General features: G+C 40.1%; 1 protein-coding gene across 1 annotated transcript; it reads left to right on the top strand.

Annotated features, from left to right (window-relative positions):
- The first annotated feature begins 3276 nt into the window (after positions 1-3276).
- Positions 3277-20806, top strand: tmem230a (transmembrane protein 230a). Its single transcript, XM_028602564.1, has 4 exons — positions 3277-3390; positions 12807-12918; positions 13619-13741; positions 20069-20806. Exons 2-4 carry the CDS (start codon positions 12817-12819, stop codon positions 20207-20209), a joined length of 366 nt encoding a protein of 121 aa, XP_028458365.1. The 5' UTR covers positions 3277-3390; positions 12807-12816; the 3' UTR covers positions 20210-20806.
- The last annotated feature ends 1273 nt before the right edge of the window (positions 20807-22079 follow it).

Here is a 22079-nt window from a genome sequence, read left to right on the forward strand (position 1 = left end):
TTAATAGTGCTCATAAATTTCTCAAATGTGGATGGGTCTGGTGGTGCAGTATTTGATAAAAAGAAATGTTGCTCATAAGTAATTTGAAGTGTGCGTGGTATTTTATTCTGTTAGCACTGGCATTGGGTGATGGTTATGTCAGATTTTTATTTTTTTTTACTTGACTTGCCCAGAGCTGTCTGGATTTTTCACAATGATCAAAGTAGTGTAGTATTAAGTTTGTTGTCTTTTATGATAGAGTTCAGAGTTGCACACAGCAAGTCCTCTGCAAAGGGCCCTGCTTTCCTACCATTAGTAGAAAAAGACTGTCTGTTCCCTCCAGTTATACACTTTTTAGTCTTTATTACTGCCAGCTTCTTTCCAAAATGGCATGGATGTGGTTGTGAGGGAGTTATTTGGATGTGTCCATGTAGAAAAAAGATGTTCACTCTGATTAAAAGTGCTACAATATATTTTGGATTTTCATAAAGCAGATTGTGGCATGCAATATGTCCTTATTTCCAAAATGATTATTATTAAAGGTGTCACCTTATTACCTCCGCCAAGGAAGTTATGTCTTTGGTTTCGGTTTGATTGTCTGTCAGCAGGATTATTAGCCCAATTTCCATGAAAACATTGTGGAAGGGTGTAGCATAGGCCAAGGAAGAACAGATCTAAATCACATTTATTTTATACACAACAAGGGACTAAGACGCTGTACAGTACCGTATGTCTGTGATGCAGCTTGATGGCTAGTCTGTGAAAGATAAATTATTTATTTTATCTTTTTTTTGTTTTGTATCAGGATTTCCTGAACTGTGTGAACTCTCCTCCTCTTCCTAGCTGATGTTTACTCCCACTATAGAAGAAGAAATGCTGCCTGGAGGGGGGTGGCTAAAGCAGTTGATAGTCTGCAAAAACTGCAGTGAAGCAACCATTAGTAATAATTTTCCTCACTTAATATCATTTGAGTGGAACATACTGCAAACTCCAAATCTGATAGATAAATGTTTACAGCATTATTAAATCTAAATGACCGTAACAAAGCTGATGGACTCTCAGCTGACACTTCCACTAACAAGGAACAAATTTCAAGTGGAGATTGTTGCTTGTCGTTGCGGACACCATGATAACATGGTAAAAAATCCCAAAATAATGATACCTCTGTACTGATGCACATTCACTGCATGCACTTATCAGGGGCGGGAAGTGGCTTACTACAAGATGATGTATGTTTCCATGACGCGTTTTCTATCACAGAGCTTAAAACAGTTTGCGTGGGTTTGACGAGAGAGTCGTCCTTTCTTTTGCACAAATTGAGTTCTCACAGTACAAAGAAGATAAATCTGCTGGGAATACTTCTGGAGAATCACAGCTCTTTGCAACTTCTTAACAAAAAAAACAGTGATAGTATCAGCTTTCAAATTTCCATATCGGTTTAACACTAATAATTTGTCTGACCGTCATGGCAGGCAATACACTTTATGAATAGCTCAAAGTGATGTTTTCCTGGAAGTACGGTGCCATCCATTTCCCCCGAACCACCACACAGCTGCAGAGCCAATCGGCAAATAGCCTGGAATGTGATTACAGAGAGGAATAGAGTTGAAAGTAAAAGTATAGGTACAAATAAAGAAGAGTGGAACGGAAAGAAAATAGCATTGACAAACCCAAGGATGAAGTTTTTTTGAGGACTGCATGCCTGGAATTTAGAGTAGAGGGTGAAGATGCTTATTCTTCAGTTACCTTTGTTTGATTTGAAATCGTTGTGACCTTACATACATTGAAGACAAACGCACACAGCAAGCTAGGACATCATGCAACACTTCAGTTTATGATAAGGGTCTTGGAAAAAAAAAAAGGGTTTGCTGAAAATGCTCATCTCTGTCGATGTTCCGTAATAGACTGCAGAACGGGTGAAGAAGACAATGCTGCTTTCTCAACACATTCAGGAACATTCAAGGTAAGGATATAGAAAAAGGCATTGTGTACAAATGTCTATAGCACATGTGTCAAACTCAAGGCCCGCGGGCCAAATCCAGCCCCTTGCAGATTTAGAACCGGCCCGTATATCAATTTGGGTTCACAATCAATTTTGGCCCATCTAGTTTTGCGCCAAGCCAAAAACACAGGAATGTGCTGCAATTACGTGACATTCAAAGCAGACATATGGCAGATTTGCCGACTCTGAGACTTAGAGATTCCCCCAGAAGCAGAGAGTTTTCATTTTCAGGCTGAGAAACAGGTTGTTGTTAAAAAAAAATTATCATTGTTTTGCTTGATTTGCTAAATTCTATGATTGCTAAGGAACTCTTTTGATGACTTTTGTAGGGCTTCATGTCAACAAAAATGCGACAAAAAGCGTACAAAAATGTCGGAAAAGCAACAAATTTACAAAAAGGTGAAAAATGTCTGAGAAAGCCACAAAAAAGTCAGAACAAAAACAACAAAAATGAGGAAAAAAGCTACCATTATGTTTAAAAAAAAAAGAAGAAGTGAGATATAGTAACAAAAGCACGTCAATAAACTCTACATGTCTGGCCCTTGGTGTGATTCTCTTTTTCCAGTGTGGCCCCATAGTGAAAATGAGTTTGACACCCCTGGTATATAGGATAAAAGACATATCTCACAGTTGTTACAGTTATCTGGCTATTTTATTGATGTAACAGTGTTGCAACAGGTAGGCTACTTCTCTCTGCGGTATTCTTGTAGTTTTGGAATAAAGTATTTGATAACCAACTAATCACAATTTGTTGGTAGAATGTAACAAAGTAGCCTATATTTACTCAATTACTGTAATTAAATAAGGGTTTGAGGTACTTTACCCAACTGTTTCAATTTTATGTGAATTTTTACTTGTATAATTTCATGTAAGGCTGCATAAAGAATTTGAAAACAGTATTTTACAACGACTTTGAATGCGGCTCAGCCAATAGCAATCAAGGACAGGATCTATCTGTTTTAGATTAAACTGCCGTTAACAGTGTAGAAATTCATTCAAATTAGTCCCAATTCGACCTGGTACAACAATAAATGACTTTCATTATCACTAACAATAATAACCCAATAATAATAATAATAAACCAATAATATAGTAGTGAATGAGTCTATTCTGCTGATACAACCTCTGTACTCTTAATGAGGTGACATTTTAAATATGTTTACCCTGTATGATTGGATCATTAGTTTACTTTAAAAAGCCAATATATGGATTGACAATTTAGACATGAAGCCTGTGAACTGTGAACAAGACAAGCAACAGGATAAGATGTTTGTGCGCATGCGCAATTTTCGAAAATAAGGAAGTTGACGTAGATTAGATTTCCATCAATGAAAACAACAGATGTGGTACCGTAGAGGAGCGGTCTGCGCAAGATAACATTGACGGTGTTAATTATACCTCAAGTAAAGGTAAGAGAGGAACGAGGAGAAGAAACCGGTTTAAAACCAAGCGTATGTCAGGCTACGTTAGCTAGCTTTTGATAGCGAAACTTCTAAGAAGCTAACGCTCCAGCTAATTAGGTAATTTATGAGTGGTAATTAGACATAAACAACCAAGGCAGGTTAACTAAGCAGTACCCTCAGCAGCTGGATCATCTTCATTTTTACGTGTTTGCTGACAAAAGCCTCAGCTATAATGTTATTAATGCACAGAAGCGACTTGTATATTATGGACAGTAACGTTAAATAGCCATGTAACATGCAGGGATTTAAATCCCTGCATGTTAGCTAGGGAGTTAGGGTACCTAGCTAGCTAGACAAGTAGAGGTTTGTGAATTTAAACTTTGTTTACTTTTTTTTTGTTAATAGTTTGATAGCATACGACTTAGTTAGCTAGGTGACGACACTGTAAGACATGGCACAGTTGCAGGAAATATAAAGTACAGAATTCATGTAACGTTACCGTTATAGCTAATTGAACTAGAATAACACCCTGGCACATAGCTACATGCTAATAAATGACACGTCATTCACAAAGAATACAGTGAACTAAAATGTTTAAGTGACATAAGTATAAAAACTACCATATAATCATGCAGTAATCCGTTTTAACTGAACCAGGCTAGGCAGGATTTTAGATGCTGCGCATATGACCGTAAAGTTAATGATACTGCGTCATAAATCCAAATATCCCTTCCCCTACGAAGTTTGGAATATCTTCCCCCTCCTTGTTGTTTTATTAAGTGGTAAATATTTTATATATATTTATAAATATATTCATTATGGTCTAAAAATGCAGTTTCAAGGGTATAGTTTTGGTGTAAAAATACTAAACTCCTGCATTGTGTATTCATCATTTGAAAACCTGTTACATTTAACGACATTAAAGGGTGCTGGAATAAATATGGAATGATTAATGTCACATGTTGCTTTATATTTATGAGGTAGGTAGATATGACAATGCAGTGTATACAGCATGCTCAGATTTATGTCTGACAGTGATGACCTTTACATGTTAAAACAGTGTATTTAAACTATCAAATTAAATATAGAGTTTACAGGTACAGTGGATGTTGTAAGGTAACAAGGTTATTGCACAGGGATTAAGGTTAAAAGGTTATAGGCAATGGGATTATTTCGGACACTATGTTACTGTTGTTAATTAAGTGTTCGTTGTAGTGACGGCTGTGGAAAGAAACCCTTTGGGTCTGGTCAGGGCTGTAGTCAAGTCCACCTTTGTCGAGTCCAAGTCCAAGACCAGGTCCAAGGAGGTTCAAATCCAAGTCAAGACCGAGTCCAAATGAGACAGTCAATACTGAGACAGAAAAAAAACTCAATCACCTGTTAGTTTATAATTTATTTGATGTAAGAGACAGTATATCTTCTATTGAAAATATGAAAATGTTGCTTTATTAATTGTTATAATCAAAAAGCAAGTGCAGAGTAACACTCTGTAGGATCAAATTAGGCCATATTCCCTTTCTTGAATTTATTACTCGTCCTGAAGAATTCATAGTACAAAGACATTGTGTCTATGTTCAAAATGAAAACAATTGATACTTGAAGATTGAGGTATATGACGCAGCCAGTAGTGATGCACCGATGGGAAAATTGTGGCAGATACCGATAACCGATATTAATATTGCTGTTATGGCCGATACCAATATTTACCGATGTCGATATCTCTGTATAGAACACATTTTTTATGATAATCAAATAAGGAACTATTTTCCAAAACGATTTTTTTTTTACTTTTGTGATTTATTTTCAGAAATCCCTGATATTGGGCACCTTTACCTGTGTGCAAAATATGACTGTCATCAGATTTTCAGAAGAAAAAATAAATATTTATATAAAAATAAATTTTTAAAAGGAAGTGTGTCCTGAATTCACACTATGAATAAGCCAACCCTGAGTATTCACAATAAACATCTAACTCACTTGAGACCAAGTCACTGTATTCTGTGAACATTGTACAACAGTTCAAAACTTTAAAGTACAGTAGTAGGCCTTAAATGGCCAAAGCCAAAAGTATTGAAAGAGGTAAAATGTGAAAATGGAGCCAGAACAAACTGGACTGAACAGACACTGGCTTTTGCAGTCTGAACTGGAAGTACAGTAACTGCCAAGTACTTAAAGGTTAGGCCTAACCCTTGAAATTATAGAAATTGGTGCCTTCTAGGCCGAGATAAGCCAGAAAATGTGTTTTCGGCTCATATGGATGAAAGACACCAAATCCCAGAATGCACTTGCTTCGCTGCTTAGACTCTACTCCCAAGCCACGCCTACCTACAGACCGACAGCGAGGCAGCATTCAACCTCAACTCAACCCAAATGTGTTTTATTGTCATTTCAACCATATACACGAAACAACATTTCACCGTGGCTGTAATGGTTACACATTTAAAATATATAAAAACGACATACAAAACAGGTGTTTACAGTCAACCAAGCGCTAATGCTAGTATGCATTAGCTGAACTTTACGTGTGTGTGTAATAGATAAATGTAGCAGATTATAAACACAGTTGTAAATGTGCGTGAAATTTAGAATGGTCGGCATTTACTGGTCACAAACTTCCCCAGCAGTTAGCATTTAGTTGGATACAAGCAGCTAATTTCTGCACAAGTCCGTGTTAACAAAATCTCCACTCTTACCCGGCGACATGTTTCCACAACAAGAAAAACACAGCAGTCTCTGAACTCGCAATGGGAGTTTCGTTTAAGTTGGATGTACTCCAGTTTGTTGTCTAATGAGCAGACACTTGCAACCAGGATTGATGGAAGCGTTAGCTTTCCACCTAGCTAGGTTAGCTATACTCCAGCCCCCGTTTGCGTTTCACCGCTGAGAATGTCCCCCCATGATCTAGCTGCTGCTGCCCGCTCCGGCCGCCGCTGGTCAAACTAACCTGTACGGCGGGCCGCAGCAACCTCTTATTTCCGAACATTCATCTCTCCCCCGCCCACCGAGAGCCGGTGGTCTACTAAAGTTTCCAGTGTCCCACTTCGCCGCAGATTCCGTCTGCAAAAGCAAAAACCAACATCCCCGCCCCCACACTTTCTTCTTCTTCTTCTTCTTCTTCTTCTTCTTCTTCTTCTTCTGATTTCAGCCGTATAGACGCTGTTAAGCGCCTATACTGCCCTCCACAAGTCAGATTTAGATCTAAATTCTCACACACTCACATCTGAGCCTACACACACGTCAAATACACAGGAATGATTCACATCGGCCCTATTCATCGGCCCTATTTTGACATCAGAACGATAACCATGTGTAAAAAAATGACCATATCGGCCGATATTATATCGGCGGCCGATATATCGTGCACCACTAGCAGCCAGGTGTATACCAGGCCACCAATCTCGATGCCTGTTCTAGGTGGATTTGGAATTGAACTAAATCTGTTTTCTGAACGAGCGTGTTTCATCAATGGTTTTGTTTTAAAGGAGGAAGTTACTTTAGAAAAAAGCATATAGTGCTGGATTGGGTCGAGACCAACTAGAATATTTGGCTGAGTCCAAATACCAACGAGTCCAAGACAAGTCCGAGACAACAGAAAAGTGGCTCGAGTCCGAGTCGGGACTCAGTTAGTACAGCCCTGTGTCCGGTAGTTTTGGTGTACAGTGATCTGTAGCACCTACCAGACGGAAGTTGGATCAGGTTGTGTCCAGGGTGTGAAGGAGTACAAGTCCTGAATGAGGGGCAGTTTGGTACCAATGAGTTTTTTTCTGCAGTCCGTCCCTGTCCATTTTGGTGGCTGAACCAAACCAGAAAGTGATAAGATAGCCTTTATTGTCATTGTATATGGTAACATACAACACAATTTGGAGAGCTCTTCTGTTCTGTGAAAGACAAACAACAAGCCATCACATACATTCAGGGCATAGGATTTAAAATAAATAGATAAATAAATAAGAATTGCACATGACAGGGGGGCAGTGATGAGATAAAATAGGAAGTGCATTTCATATTTAAAAGATTTTTAAAGATTTTCCATGTTGTAAGTTGTGGTTATTTGCAGAAATTAAGAGTTCTGATGGCCCAGGAGAAGAAAATATTTTTTGAGTCTGTCTGTCCGGCACTTTATGCACCTGTACCGCCTGCCAGAGGGCAGGAGGTTGAACAGGTGCTGACTGGGGTGGGAAGAGTCTTTAATTATATGCCTTGCCCTGCTGAGACACTAAGAGCTGGAGATGTCCTCCAGGGATGGATGTGCAGGGAAGATGCTGAATAATTGCAGTGTAAAATTGTATCGGCATGTTTAACTTCCTGAGCTTGTGCAGGAAGTACATCATCCTCTGCTGGTCCTTTTTCTCTGCTGGTGTTGTTGCTGCTTTTCTGTTGGGTGCCTACATTAGGTCCTGGGAGATGGTGAGTTTGGAGCGGAGGACTTCTGGGATGATGGTGTTGAATGCCAAGCTGAAGTCCACAAACAGGACCCTCACATATGTCCCTTGTAGACCCCGATCCATATATCATTATTATATTAGGCATTTTCCAAACTATCAGTATCGGCATTTATAATGGCCGTTTTTTTTTTTTTTTAATATTCATTCATCAGAATCATTTATAATAACAAATGATTTCTTATAATTGAATATTAAAAAAATTAAATAAAAACCGATGAAACACCCTTTAACCATGTTATGAGTTGTTGGCATTGTATAGTTCGTCCACCAGAGGGCACTCTACAACGTCCCTGTTGGAAACACACTAAATTTCATATCTTAAAGGTATTGTGGAGGATTTTCCCAAATTTTAGAAAAGAACCGCCCTCTGTACTTTTTCAAATAATGCACATGCGCAACACTCAGCCTGCTCCCAAGAGAGAACGCCTATTAAAAGTGTGCATGAGAGTGCACTGTTTACAAGTTGCTGTCGGCATGGCTCATACAAACAAATTGAGATGTTTACCGTGTGTGCGCGGTGCGTGACTTAGCGGTGCTAATCATAGCTTACATCAACTTTTACTAGCAGTGATTTTAAATGGATTTCTCCAAATAGCATGCCAAACTTTACCTGTGGAGTAGAAACTTCACGACTGAGGCATCAGTGGGAAGCCCAACCTGTGCTTTTAGCGCACGCCAGCGTGTGAAATATTCTCCCAAAAGCTTCAATGCTTCAATGAATGGCTGAAACTGTAGCTCAAGCTCACAACACATATACACCTCCTGAAAGCTAGGGATGCGCACGTACGACGGCCTTACGTAAACAGATCACCAGAATGATTGACAACCAGGAGGACCAATAGTCTTGATGATCCACCCGGAAAAGGAAAGTCCTCCACCATACCTTTTAAGTTACGCATTTCTGGATATATATATCTATATCTATATCTCGGCCATCGGATTTTTAAATCCTCAAATATTTGTATCCGTATCAGCCTTAAAAATCCTTAATCGGTCGGGCTCTAGTCCCTTTTATGTTGTAGTAGGACTGGCCAATAAATATCGATATTATATCGATATCAAAATATAAGGCTAGATAACGTCTTACATTTTGGATATCGTAATATCGCAAAATATATTGTGTTGTCCTTTCCTGGTTTTAAAGGCTACATTACAGTAAAGTGATGTAATTTTCTGAACTTACCAAACTGTTCTAGCTATTTTATTATTTTTCTTTACCCACCTAGTCATTACATGCACATTATTTATGATTATTTATCAAAAATGTTGTGTAAATATTTTGTGGAAGCACCAGTAGTCGACCCAACAATATCGCCGCAATATCAACATGGATGTATTTGATCATCATATCGCAATATTTGATTTTCTCTATATCACCCAGATCTATGATGTAGGATGTAGTGAAGTCCCATGTTGACTGCATCATTCACTGACCTGTCATCTTATCCTGTAGAGGAAGCTTTCCGGGATGATAGTGGAGCCTTTCCAGCGGGAGGGGACTTCACACAGCTCCAGTGATCTGTTGGGAGATCTGTGTGGAGATAGGGGCCAGTGGGTCAGCACAGACTTTCAGACAGGAGGGTGACAAGAAGATCAAGAAGGCCTGGTGCCTTCTTGATCTTCTGCCTCTGAAAGAGCTGACGCAGATTCTCTTCACAGATCCTGGGGGGCGGTCAGGGTTCAAAATTGACATTTTGTCTACCAGCCAAATGGCTAGTGAATGTTCAAAGATTACCAGCCACTCAATAGATTACCATTGTTTTTTTGGCTGGTGAGTGAAGCAAATATACCAGCCACTTGCATATTTTACCAGCATTTGACTGGTAAATGGTGTTCATTTTTGAACACTGGGTGCAGTTGGTTGTGCGAATGCGGGCTTATCAAACCTGCAGCGACGGGCAATTGATGCTTCTCAGTGTCCCCTGTAGTTGGTCCTGCAGGCCATTCACACAGACTACGTCGTCCGGTCCAGCAAAAACACAAAGGTCTTTCCATTCATTTTCCAACATGGCATCATGACTTTGCGTAAATATACACGCCACTTTCATAAAGCCAAATGGCGTGTTATTGTACGCATTTTCAGCTATCCACGTGTATGCCTACGCTGTATACAGCTGATGTAAACATACCCACCACGTGGCCTCACCACGTTGCGTGTTATCGCGAGAACGCGACGTACTATCGCGAGAACGTCACACGCCTGTTAAAAAAATAAAAAATAAAAAAATGAATGGTTGGGTTTAGGAAAAGAACACAGGGAAAGGCTTTAGTAACAAAACAGTGACAAAAACACGGAAAATAACGACAAAAACACGCCTAGGACAACAATAAATGGTTGGGTTTAGGAAAGAAACATTGGGTAAGGCTTATTAAAAAAAAAAAAAAGTAAAAAAAAACGGCCGAAAAATGGCCACACGCAATTTACTCAATCCACCGTTCCTTTATACTACTCGCTACGGAGGAAATTGACTCACAATGTAGGTCAATGGTGGCCGATTTGCGTTGATATACACGCAAAAAGTGCGATTATGCGTCTTGATAACACGCAAAAACGGAATACAAATTGGCGTGACATACATACGCCAATTCATGAGATCAGTCTGCATTTTCAATGGGGCTAGTGCATAGGCTGTGACCGGGGTCGCCGCACGGGGGACACGCAAAAAAACCGCAGCGTGCCTGCGACAAAAAGTTGAGACCGACTCAACTTTTGGAGAAACCCCACGTCACGCTGCGGCGGCCAATCATGTAACCGGGGATCAGACTTGTCGTATGTTTTGAGCTATGGTTTGAGGTGCTGTGAGAATCCCGTACAGTAAACCGGAAACATCACTGCCTTTATTGCTGCCACAAGAATGTTTTAAATACTATGGGGGTAAAAAAAAAAACACAAGCTCGTCTCCTTGCTTTCTCTCTTTCCTGTGAAATAAAGCTGCCTTCAAGTGCGTTCGGAAACGTTGAGGTCTATAAATGATCTGACGGGAAACAGTAATTGTGAAATATAAAGTCTACTTGTACTACATTTCCCGTCTGAATGGAGCATGACGCAGGGTTGTTGACCGGAAAACAGTTTTTTTTTTAGGTTTTCCTCTTTGCTATTCTGTTCTCCTTTTTGTTAGTGGGTTTCTGGCTTGGTTGTAGAGGATCCTGTCCCCACTTCTCTGGGCCTCCTCCATGGCGTAATGGAGCTGCCTGAGTGTTGCTGTAACCCAGGGTTATTGTTGTTTTATGTGCTGACTAAAACCGTCTGCATGTCGTCCTCCCAAAATCTGATGTACAATGTCACAATGTCGGTGAGGACATCCAGGTCTGTAGCAGCAGCACACATTAAGCAGAACACCTATGGGAGTTTTTGGAGCAACTTGTTCGACAGCGCTTCTCCGCCACCATCAACAACAACTAATTAGGCAATATCCTTTGGAAGAATGCCGCTCTTCAGCAAAACGCTCTTTTGAAAAAATAAGTGTTTGAACAAAAGGTTCCGTCTCTCCCTCTGAAACCAATCCAGATGAACACTAATGAATATTCACCCACATATTTGTAGTTTTTAGTTTTCTTTCAAAGCTGAGAATGTTTTTTTTCTCAAATAATCCTGAAATGCTCTCGTCAACACTTTCCTCCTTTTTATTTTTGTTTTTGGTGCTAAATCCACAGTATTCCCTTTTGGCAGTACGTGCTTTAACTTCACTTCATGTATAACCTGGAGCTTTCCCCATCAGAGAGGCTCTGTGGTGAGTTGAAGTGACAGCTGCCAGCCAAATAACCGAATGTTTCTAAAAGCACCTACATACTTTGTTCAAGCGGGAACAACAGTTTTTATTCGTGGATTTAGTCTCCCGTGGGGGGGGGGGGGGGGGCTCAAGTGCAAGTGTGCGCAGAGCTCAATTCTCCAACATAAACAAAACTTAGGCTTTGAGGAAGATCAGACCACATGTGTAGTCACACTTCTCCGAGTCCCTCTGGGGCAGATCAGTGTTGTGGTATTTTGATGTTTTTCTTTCTCTTTTTGTGTGTGGATGCCACATCAGATGACAAAGTGATAATCTGTTACATCCATGAGTAAATTGTCCTTATTAACTATTGACTGGCATGTGTGCAATAAATGCTAGAAATAGTAGTCATTCAGTCCCAGTTCTAGGCAGGTTTTGTAGAAAAACAAGTTTTGTGTGAAAAACAGATCAAAAGTTCACCTCTAAGTTCTTAGACAGTGTGCTGCAAACATTTCATTTGAGTAATTACCGCTTGAAACGGAGACAGTCGGTGACCTTGGCCTTCTCTTAACAGTGAAAGCGAATGCTGGAAACTTGTGTCAGACCCTGAATGAAAAGGGCGGTTAAGTGTAGGGCTGGACGTCGAAATTCTGAAGTTGTTATTGACGTGTTTTTCCCATGACGATAATTTCTTCCTTTTGCTCGGCCTACTTTCTCCTTAAAAACATTCTACCGCGTGTGTAGTCACGTGACTTCGTCCAGACCAGTCAGCCGCATGGAGGATAACTCAAACACTGTCCAAGTAAACTGAGCAACTTGTGTCCCCCCCTCCCCCAAAAAAAACGCAGTGTCTGTCGTCTGGAAACATTTTGGCTTCAGAAAAGATGATTTTAGAACAACGTGATTAATTATTGTTAATTTATCATTATCGAGGTGAAATGTGCAATTAATCGTGATTTAGATTTTAGGTCATATCGTGCAGCCCTAGTTCAGTGTTTTTACATTTTCAAGCAAAAGTGACCCTGTGGAAATTAAACTCTCACTAACCTCTCAGTCTCAAGGTGTACCGTAGTAAAAAAAACTGATATAAGCAGGGTTGTGAGGTAATATAAGTTGTCTACCATCATTTAGATTTTGACATACTGTTTATACCGGGGTCACTATAGCTTAACCTGTCAAACTATTTATTGTTTAAGAGTACAGGACTGAATTAAAGATTACTGTGTAGATATTATAACTAATTAACTCTCTGTGTCTCTCTTTTCAGACAGCTTCTAATGCAGGCAATTAGAAGCAACATGTTAGGTGCTGGAATCTCCAACAACAAAGTCAGGTACTCTCGGCTGGCTGCTGATGACGACGGTTACATAGACTTGCAGGTGAGAGGCTTGCTTTATTTCTCTACAGACCTGTCACCAATGCCTCATGCTGCTCTACGGGTTGTTCAGGAGCTTGGTAATTAGGAAAATGTTTCCTACCACAGGCAATTAATTAGAGATAAAGCCCAATGAATGACTTCCTGGAAATGTTCCAACGCTTTCTGGGATTAAACCAGAGGAGATATGAGTATCTGCGAGTCTGATAGACTTTCTGTTTCTGTTTTAGGGATGAACACAGGCTAATTTTGTTTTGATATGAACTGAATTACTTACTATTATTTATTATGCCGGTAATAAAGTACCTTTTTTAAGTGGAATGTTAGAGCTGCAACGATTAATCGATTAATCGATCAGTTGTCAACTATTAAATTAATTGCCAACTATTTTGATAACTGGTTAATCGGTTTGAGTTATTTGTTTATGAAAAAGTAAAAGAATCTCTGATTCTAGCGTCTTTAATGTGAATATAATCTAGTTCTTGGGCTTTGGGAAACCGTATCGACCAAAGAACTAGTGGATTAATCGAAAAAATAATCGTCCGATTAATCGACTATGAAAGTAATCGTTAGTTGCAGCCCTGATGTTGAGGCAGCACTGCACCTAAGCTAAACCACCTGCTATTATTAACCATAATGATGAAAGAATACATTTGTCCTGTCTAAATGTCTTGTTTTTTGTCCAACAATTGAACACTTTACAGTTCAAGAAAAGCCCACCAAAGGTCCCATACAAGGCGATTGCACTGGCAATATTCCTCTTTTTGATTGGCTCCTTACTGATCATCTTCGGGGCTCTTCTTCTGTCTGGAACCATAAAGGTTGAGGTGAGTTTGGTCAGTTAATGCAATGAAATCTGTTCCAACGGCAAAATACATAGATGGGTGTCAGGTCCAGATGTTGTCTGGAGTCAGTATGGTTGGACACTAGTTGAAATGTGTCCCCAGTACTTAGTACATTAACTTAAATACAATTTCTTCTCCTATTGCCAAAGAGCTTACTCTGAAGCGTGTCACATTCTCCCATAATGTTTGGCTTCCTTAAAACGGACAGTAAATACCCCGTCAGCTTTGTTCTCCTGGAAATCCATTTGTGACCAAAATGTTTCTGTCTGAGCTGCATGCCTCCTCTCTGTTCGGAGTGTGATTCCTGCTTGGAAGATGCATCTCTTTTTGTGTCGCTCCTATACGTGAACTAAAATGTGTCTCCAGACACCTCTGAAGGCAGTTTGATTCATCAAGTTAGTTCACCTCGGATGTGTCTTGATGTCAAAGAATAAGTTTGACATGTTGGAAAATAGGCTTCTTCGCTTTCTTGCTGAGCGTTAGATGAGAAGATTGATACCTCTCTCGTGTCTATGAGTGATATCAATCTTCTCATCGAACTCCAGGCAAGAAAGTGACATAACAACATGGCACTTACATTCTTTGGCTTTTGCTATCATGATGACTGTGTTCATTTAAAAAAAAAAAAAAAACTTTTTCTTTTGCTAGCACTGTATAACAAAAGATAATGATACAGGTTTTCCTCCAGTTTACAGATGCTGATGCTCTTTTGACCAAGATTGGTTATCATTTGTATTAATACTAGTGCCGATACAATACCTACCATGTCTTTTCTTCTTAAATGTCAGTGTTAAATCAAATGTTAAATGTCGTCTGAAGATAAGCAGCCGTATGAGTAAATTGACTCAATGAAATATCCTAAAATCCCCCAAAAAAATTTTGTTGTTTAGATAATTTTTTGGGGTTTTTAATTTGACAGGACAGCTAGGTGAGAAAGGGGAGAGAGAGAGAGGGAAGACATGCAGGAAATTGTCACAGGTCAGACTCGAACCCTGGACCTCTGCGTCGAGGCATAAACCTCTCAGTACATGTGCGCCTGTTCTACCCACTGACCCAACCCGGCCACATCGGCAACATTTGTAATTTAAATCAGGAACTATCTGATTAAAGAATAAGTAATTGAAAGCCAGCTTTCGTTACTTGACAGTATTGTTTGTTTAATTAGAATTGCTCATTAGCTTCTGCATTGCAGCAGCTATTCTTCCGGAAGAAAAACATTTCAGTCAGTACCAGAAAAGTCTTGTGGTGTAATACCCAGCCCTAGCTTTGACACATCTAGAGAGCCAACACAGCCTCCAAAATGTCAACTCATGCAGTAAATAAAACATGCTGCAGTCAATCTGCTTTTTAAATAGCTGTAATTTAACTGTTGTCCTGACATTTTATTGCCTTGAGGCCAGTATTCTGCTGCACTGCCTTTCCTGGCTACAATGGTTTTGTGTGTGTTTAAACAAAACTAATCATTTTGATATGTTATGCCTCGGAGTGCCAACTTTTGGTCGATCCCCTGCTGTAGTTTGTGCTTCCTAAAATCATGACTCCATGTGGGAGATAACTGGGCCTGCATATATTACATTTGTAATTATCAGTAGGAGGTTAATGTGAATGTTTTTTTTTTTTTTCTTCCAGCCTGCAGATTGTATTTGCAGAAAATTTGATCTGACATGAAGGCAGCATTCGTGTATTTGTGCCCTCTACTTGCCGATTAGCCCACGCCCAGTTGAAATAGCGTATCTAATACCACAAATTACACAAGATTCAGCCAATGAATAAAGGAAAGGTGGGATTCAGTCAGGTTCTATTGCAGCAGTATGTTGGAGTTTTGGGTTGAAAGTTGTTTAATTGTATTTTTAGCGTGTGTGTGTGTGTTACATTTCTGCATAATTAAATATTAAATATCAGAGAATGTCACCTGCTACTGTTAGACCAATTGTTTACCTTTTCCAGTAATTTGAGCATTGTTATGCTGGTAGAGCTGGGGTTACCATGGTTACGCATCTCCAACCGGCAAGGAGGTGACTTGGTAATTACAGCTCAGCGCGTCCAAGAAAAGATACATACTGCTGTTTACTTTTAAACACAAAAGGATTTTGAACGATAGTAAACATATTGAGTATGGTAGTGCATAGTATGCAATTTCTGACACAGCCCTAATCTTTATCAGTGGATGGAGTTTGCTCAGTTGTCGTCTATGGAACGTCAGTCTAGTGATGACAACTGGGCCATCTCCATGACAACTGGGCATACTCCATTGGCTGATGAAGACCATTGGATGAGGTTGAAAGCTCTGTAAAAAAAACTCCACTAATGCCAGGATGAGACTACACAAGTTTTTGTCTTTCACGACAGTCACTATGTCGGACTAGACAGACAAATTGCCAAAAAGTCTTGCTGTGTCTTGGACAGAAGAGTGGCAACACTACAAGCATGACACTGACCAGCCCCCACACTGATTATCGCGTGCTGTCGTGAAGATCACGCGCAAGTTCATAGGTCGACGCCTTGGTGGAGCAGCAGCTTCTCAAAAACTCACGAAAATCATTTAAACTGGCCGCTGTCGATCTGAAATAGATACAGATTCAGCAACTGCATAGCTTATTACTCACTTAAAGGTCCCATGGCATGAAAATTTCACTTTATGAGGTTTTTTAACATTAATATGAGTTCCCCCAGTGGCTAGAAATGGCGATAGGTGTAAACCGAGCCCTGGGTATCCTGCTCTGCCTTTGAGAAAAGGAAAGCTCAGATGAGCCGTTTTGGAATCTGCTTGTTATGAGGTCATAAGGAGCAAGGTTACCTCCCCTTTCTCTGCTTTGCCCGCCCAGAGAATTTGGCCCACCCATGAGAGAGAGAGAGAGAGACATCATGGCTTTCAAACAAGAAAAGTGGCAGTTGGTCAAGGCCACAACCCCACCCTCCACCTTGCCCCTCCCACTCTCCTCCTCAATAGCTACAGACACAGAAATGACACATCCTAAGGAAAGCTCATTGTGGCACTGGCTCTAGTGGCTGTAATGAATTTCGGGAAAGAGACTTCAGATACAGTATTAGGGGACCACTAAGGTCTATATAAAAGAGACTTCAGATACAGTATTAGGGGACCACTAAGGTCTATATAAAAGAGACTTCAGATACAGTATTAGGGGACCACTAAGGTCTATATAAAAGAGACTTCAGATACAGTATTAGGGGACCACTAAGGTCTATATAAAAGAGACTTCAGATACAGTATTAGGGGACCACTAAGGCCTATATAAAAGAGACTTCAGATACAGTATTAGGGGACCACTAAGGCCTATATAAAAGCATCCAAAGAGCACCATGTCATGAGACCTTTAAAATGTTTTCAGAAACACGTTTCGGTGTACTATTGTTTTGTAAAATAAGAGATCGTTTTGCAAAAAATCTGCAACCAAGGTCTGTTTTGAAATCCGGGAGCCCCACCTGCAGTGTTCATCCAATCAGGTGCAGCCATCGCGGTTGTAAGAGGGTATAGCCTGTTTTCTTTGCTTGTCTGTGGTCACAGTGAAGAGAAACCAAGGGGGTAAGCTTCGCTTCAGAACTCGAACCTCCGATGACGCCATTTTGTTGCTACAAAGGTATCACCTCCTGTTAGCATTACACTGACCGCCATTTTTTTTTTTTACGTTACTTGACTGCGAATAACTTTACATCTGAAGCGTTTAAAGACTCTATTTGTCCGTTGTTTATTTATAAAGAAACACGACAATGTATAAAAGGCTCCATTATCTTGTACCTCACGTTATGGCTCTGTAGCAGACGTTTTTGTAAAAATAGGCTAACGATTGTGTCATAACCAAGTGACTTACTGTCGCATAGCAGTGAAATTAGTAATAACCCTAACCCTAACCCTTACAACTTTCAGACACGTTGCTCACGTCACATTTACGTTGTCTCTGTCAGTTGGAGGCTGCGCAGTAAAGCAAGAGATCACCGGAAAAGTGCTAATATCCTTCACTGGTCTCCGTCCAGAGCAACAGGGTCTATTGGTCCATTATATATATATATATGTGTGTGTGTGTGTGTATATATGTATATATATGTATGTATATGTATGTATGTGTATATATGTATGTATATGTATGTGTGTGTATGTATATGTATATATATATATATATATATATATATATATATATATATATATATATATATATATATATATATATATATATATATATATATATATATATATATATATGTATATATATATATGTATATATATGTATATGTCAATGAGAGAAACAGGTAACTGCTAGCAGCTAGCCCACTAGCGAGCAATGCTGAGAAGCGGGGCGATCCTTGCCGTGAAAAAAGCCTATATATGGGCACTGTGTGTATCTTTCCTCCAGCAGCAGTAGCGTCTCTCCTTTTCACCATGTTTACATATGTGTGCCTTCCTATTGGTCATTGTCAAGGAACACGTCATAGAACACGTCACACTTGGCGTGGTCTTGAAGCGTCCCAGACATTAGATCACTGATCTTTTTTCTTTTTTTTAAGATCTTTTTTTGGCATTTTAGGCCTTTATTTGTATAGGACAGCTTAGACTTGAAAGGGCAGAGAGAGGGGGAATGACGTGCAGCAAAGGGCCGCAGATCGGAGTAGAACCTGCGGCCGCTACGTCGAGGGGTAAACCTCTTTATGGGCGCCCGCTCTACCAGGTGAGCTAACCAGGCGCCCAGGTTGCTGATCTTTGATTATGTCGCACTACAAGAGGTAAAGATACACGTTGGTCGGTCCCTCATTGTCGGGCAGGACTTTGAACGTTTGTCTGCGACGTGTCCGTCGGGTCAGAATCGGGCTGAATGTGTGTAGCCTGATCCTGGCATTCTAAGAGAACCTTATGTCAAGATTTGTTTTTCTCAAACTACAAAAAAAAACGCATCTCCTGTTTTTGTTGTGGTAATTTGGGTGCATTGTCCCTTTTTAAAACCCACCTCACAATAACCCCAGTAGATAGTGTACAAACATAATGTTTAAAGGTCCCATGGCATGAAAATGTCACTTTATGAGGTTTTTTAACATTAATATGCGTTCCCCCAGCCTGCCTATGGTCCCCCAGTGGCTAGAAATGGTGATAGGTGTAAACCGAGCCCTGGGTATCCTGCTCTGCCTTTGAGAAAATGAAAGCTCAGATGGGCCGATCTGGAATCTTGCTCCTTATGAGGTCATAAGGAGCAAGGTTACCTCCCCTTTCTCTGCTTTGCCCGCCCAGAGAATTTGGCCCACCCATGAGAGAGAGAGAGACATCATGGCTTTCAAACGAGCAAAGTGGCAGTTGGTCAAGGCCAAACCCCCACCCTCCACCTTGCCCCCACCCCCCTTTCTCCTCCTCAATAGACTTTTTTCACAGCAGACATGTTGACATGTTGACATGTCATAGTAGGAAAAGCACAGGTGTATTCAAAACCATTAATGATGGCTGCATTCCACTTAGGAGAGGCCCTGGTATTGGGCATGCTGACTCACTGAAATAGCTTATTGGGACACTTGATGGAACTGAGCCATCGTTAAGGTTATCAATTTCAGCTGGGCTTTTCCTACTATTACAAGTCAAAATGTCTGCTGTGAAAAAGGTCCACAGCTACAGACCCAGAAATGGCACATCCTAAGGAAAGCTCATTATGGGACTGGCTCTAGTGGCTGTAATGAATTTCGGGAAAGAGACTTCAGATACAGTATTAGGGGACCACTAAGGCCTATATAAAAGCATCCAAAGAGCACCATGTCATGGGACCTTTTAAAATGTTGACAACTGCAACAAGATGATTGACATTGCAATGGCTCATGCAGCACTGCATCTTTAAAAAAACAAAAGGAGAAAAAAAAAAGCGCATTGAGAGGACTACAGTAACTCGGTGCACAAGACTGCCATCTGGTGGTGAAATGAAACCCTTCACTTGGCGTTGGTAAGGACTGTCTGTGGTTAGCTTCCCTGTATGTGGAATGACTCATGATCTACATGAAACCAGATCTCAGACAGATGAAGTCATCACGTCTGTGGGCCTCCTGCACACACGCTTTCCATTCGCAGCATGTTTGTGTTGATGCTGGGGGCGACGGAGACAAGCACGTTAAAGCCTGATGACTCTGTGATGCCTCTTCCAGCACCTCATTACCAAGTACAATATTCCAGTATGTATATGTTTGTGAGTAAATAGTGGTTCCCAAGCTTTTAAACCCCTTAATACAGAGAAATGTCTACTTGTAGCTCCTGATATCACAGATTCTCACCCCCAACTTTCTTTCCTCCTCTTCTTTTTTTTTTTTTTTTTTTTATGTTTTCAGCATCCAGACCGCACCATTCCTGTCATCATCATAGGGCTACTCGTGTTCCTTCCTGGATTTTACCATTTGAGAATTGCCTACTTCGCCGCAAAAGGTTACCGGGGTTACTCCTACGACGACATCCCAGATTTCGACGACTGACCCAAATGAAAGCTGCTGATTGGTGGAGAATCCCCTTCCTCCTGCCACACTGTGCACCCTGAGACTGGTGTCTGCTGTTTACTTTGAGTTTCTGAATGCATGTAGCAAATCAGGCGAACCTTTTATCGCTGTTCTGCCATGAGAGACTTTTAAAGTCTTGCTGATTTTATTTATTTTTTTTATGATTCTGTGTTGTTTATTCAATGCTATGTGTGGTATTATCCTCCACACAAAAGCTCGATGAACATTAGAGCCTTTATATATATATATTCAGCTGTAATGAGTAGAGGACCTGTTGCTTTGCCTACAACAGTGCAGCAACACGTCGCTCATTCAAGAAACGATTGCAAACCTGGGATGAGTGGTGACATATTTTTGGAGACTACACGGACGCCTTTAACCGACTACTGCTAGAACCTTGCACAGCTGTTTCATAGTGCATCTTAAACCAATACTGTATTTATTTGTGACTGTAGCCTATGGCTGTGTTTGAAATCGCCTACTAACATACTATTCTTACTAAGTATGACGTGAAAGTGTGTGTGTGTGTGTGTGTGTGTGTGTGTGTGTGTGTGTGTGTGTGTGTGTGTGTGTGTGTGTGTGTGTGTGTGTGTGTGTGTGTGTGTGTGTGTGTGTGTGTGTGTGTGTGTGTATTTTGTGTCCGCAGATGTATACTACTTAAACACGATTTAGAGAAGTATGAGACGTGAGCTTAGTGCATTTACTGAACTGCCCCACAATGCATTGCGTGTCTTTAGACTGCAGTGGCCGAGATTTTGAGCTAGGCTAAAAGCTCTTAATATTGTCACCTTATGAAGTTTGAAAGGGGTCCTATTGTACTCCTTTTTCAGCGTCCTATTTGTGTTTTCGGGGTCCACAAGAAAAGGTTTACATGCTTTTGACGTTCACAAAACACAGTATCTTTCTCATACTGCCCATTGCTCTTCAGGTGAGAAAGTAACCTTTTTAGATTCCCAATATGTGGTCCGTTTATCCAAATATCACCCGTTTGGTAATTTGCTACAACGTTTTTGCACATGTTTGACATTAGTCCTAGCTTGCTTGCCCATTTCCTCAGTGTGGACAGTCTGTTGGTAATGTCTTACTTAATCGCTCATTTAGTAGGCAGTATGCAGTATACACACTGAGTATGCAGTAGGCAGTACATTAGTATGCAATTTCTTACACAGCCAATATGATTTCATGCAAAGCTCAGGGGGGCTATATTTCTCCTCAAGGATTATATTTGCAGAACTATCCAAATATTGATTACTTTGTCGAAGTACAGTTATTATATTTTTTGACTGAAATGTGTAACTTTCTGTATGAAGTATTGCTGTTTGCCAATATATGCAATTGGTTTTAATTCTAAAAGAAATATGTATTTTTACATACATTTGCTTAATTAAAAAAAAAAATGAAATAAAGTAGAAATCTGAAGAAGTTTTGTTGCTGTGATTCTTGATTGCAGTCAGGCTTATTCTCTGCAAAGTCCTTAGTGATGGCAGACTATGAAGATACAGTACATGGTGAATTAAGCCATTTACTTGGCAAACAACCGTATCGTCATAAGGTTTGGAGGACTTGTTCATTTTTGATACTTACACATTACATAAAGAAGATATAACGTGCCAGTCAAAGGTTTGGACACTCCTTCTCATTTACTTGAATGTTGAAACGTGTCCAAACTTTTGACCGGTACTGTATGACAAGGAGAGGTATTAGAAACCCCAACAAAAAAAAATGTAGTTATAGAAAAGTTTAAATTGAATATAGAACAAAAAGTAAGAGAAGCAAATTGTTTCTGTTCTGAGAGGGGGGAAAAAATCACTCCTGCATAATTTTTGACATAATTTACAAAAACAAACTG

Source organism: Perca flavescens, chromosome 16 (assembly GCF_004354835.1).
Source record: "Perca flavescens isolate YP-PL-M2 chromosome 16, PFLA_1.0, whole genome shotgun sequence".
Taxonomy (NCBI): Eukaryota; Metazoa; Chordata; class Actinopteri; order Perciformes; family Percidae; genus Perca; species Perca flavescens.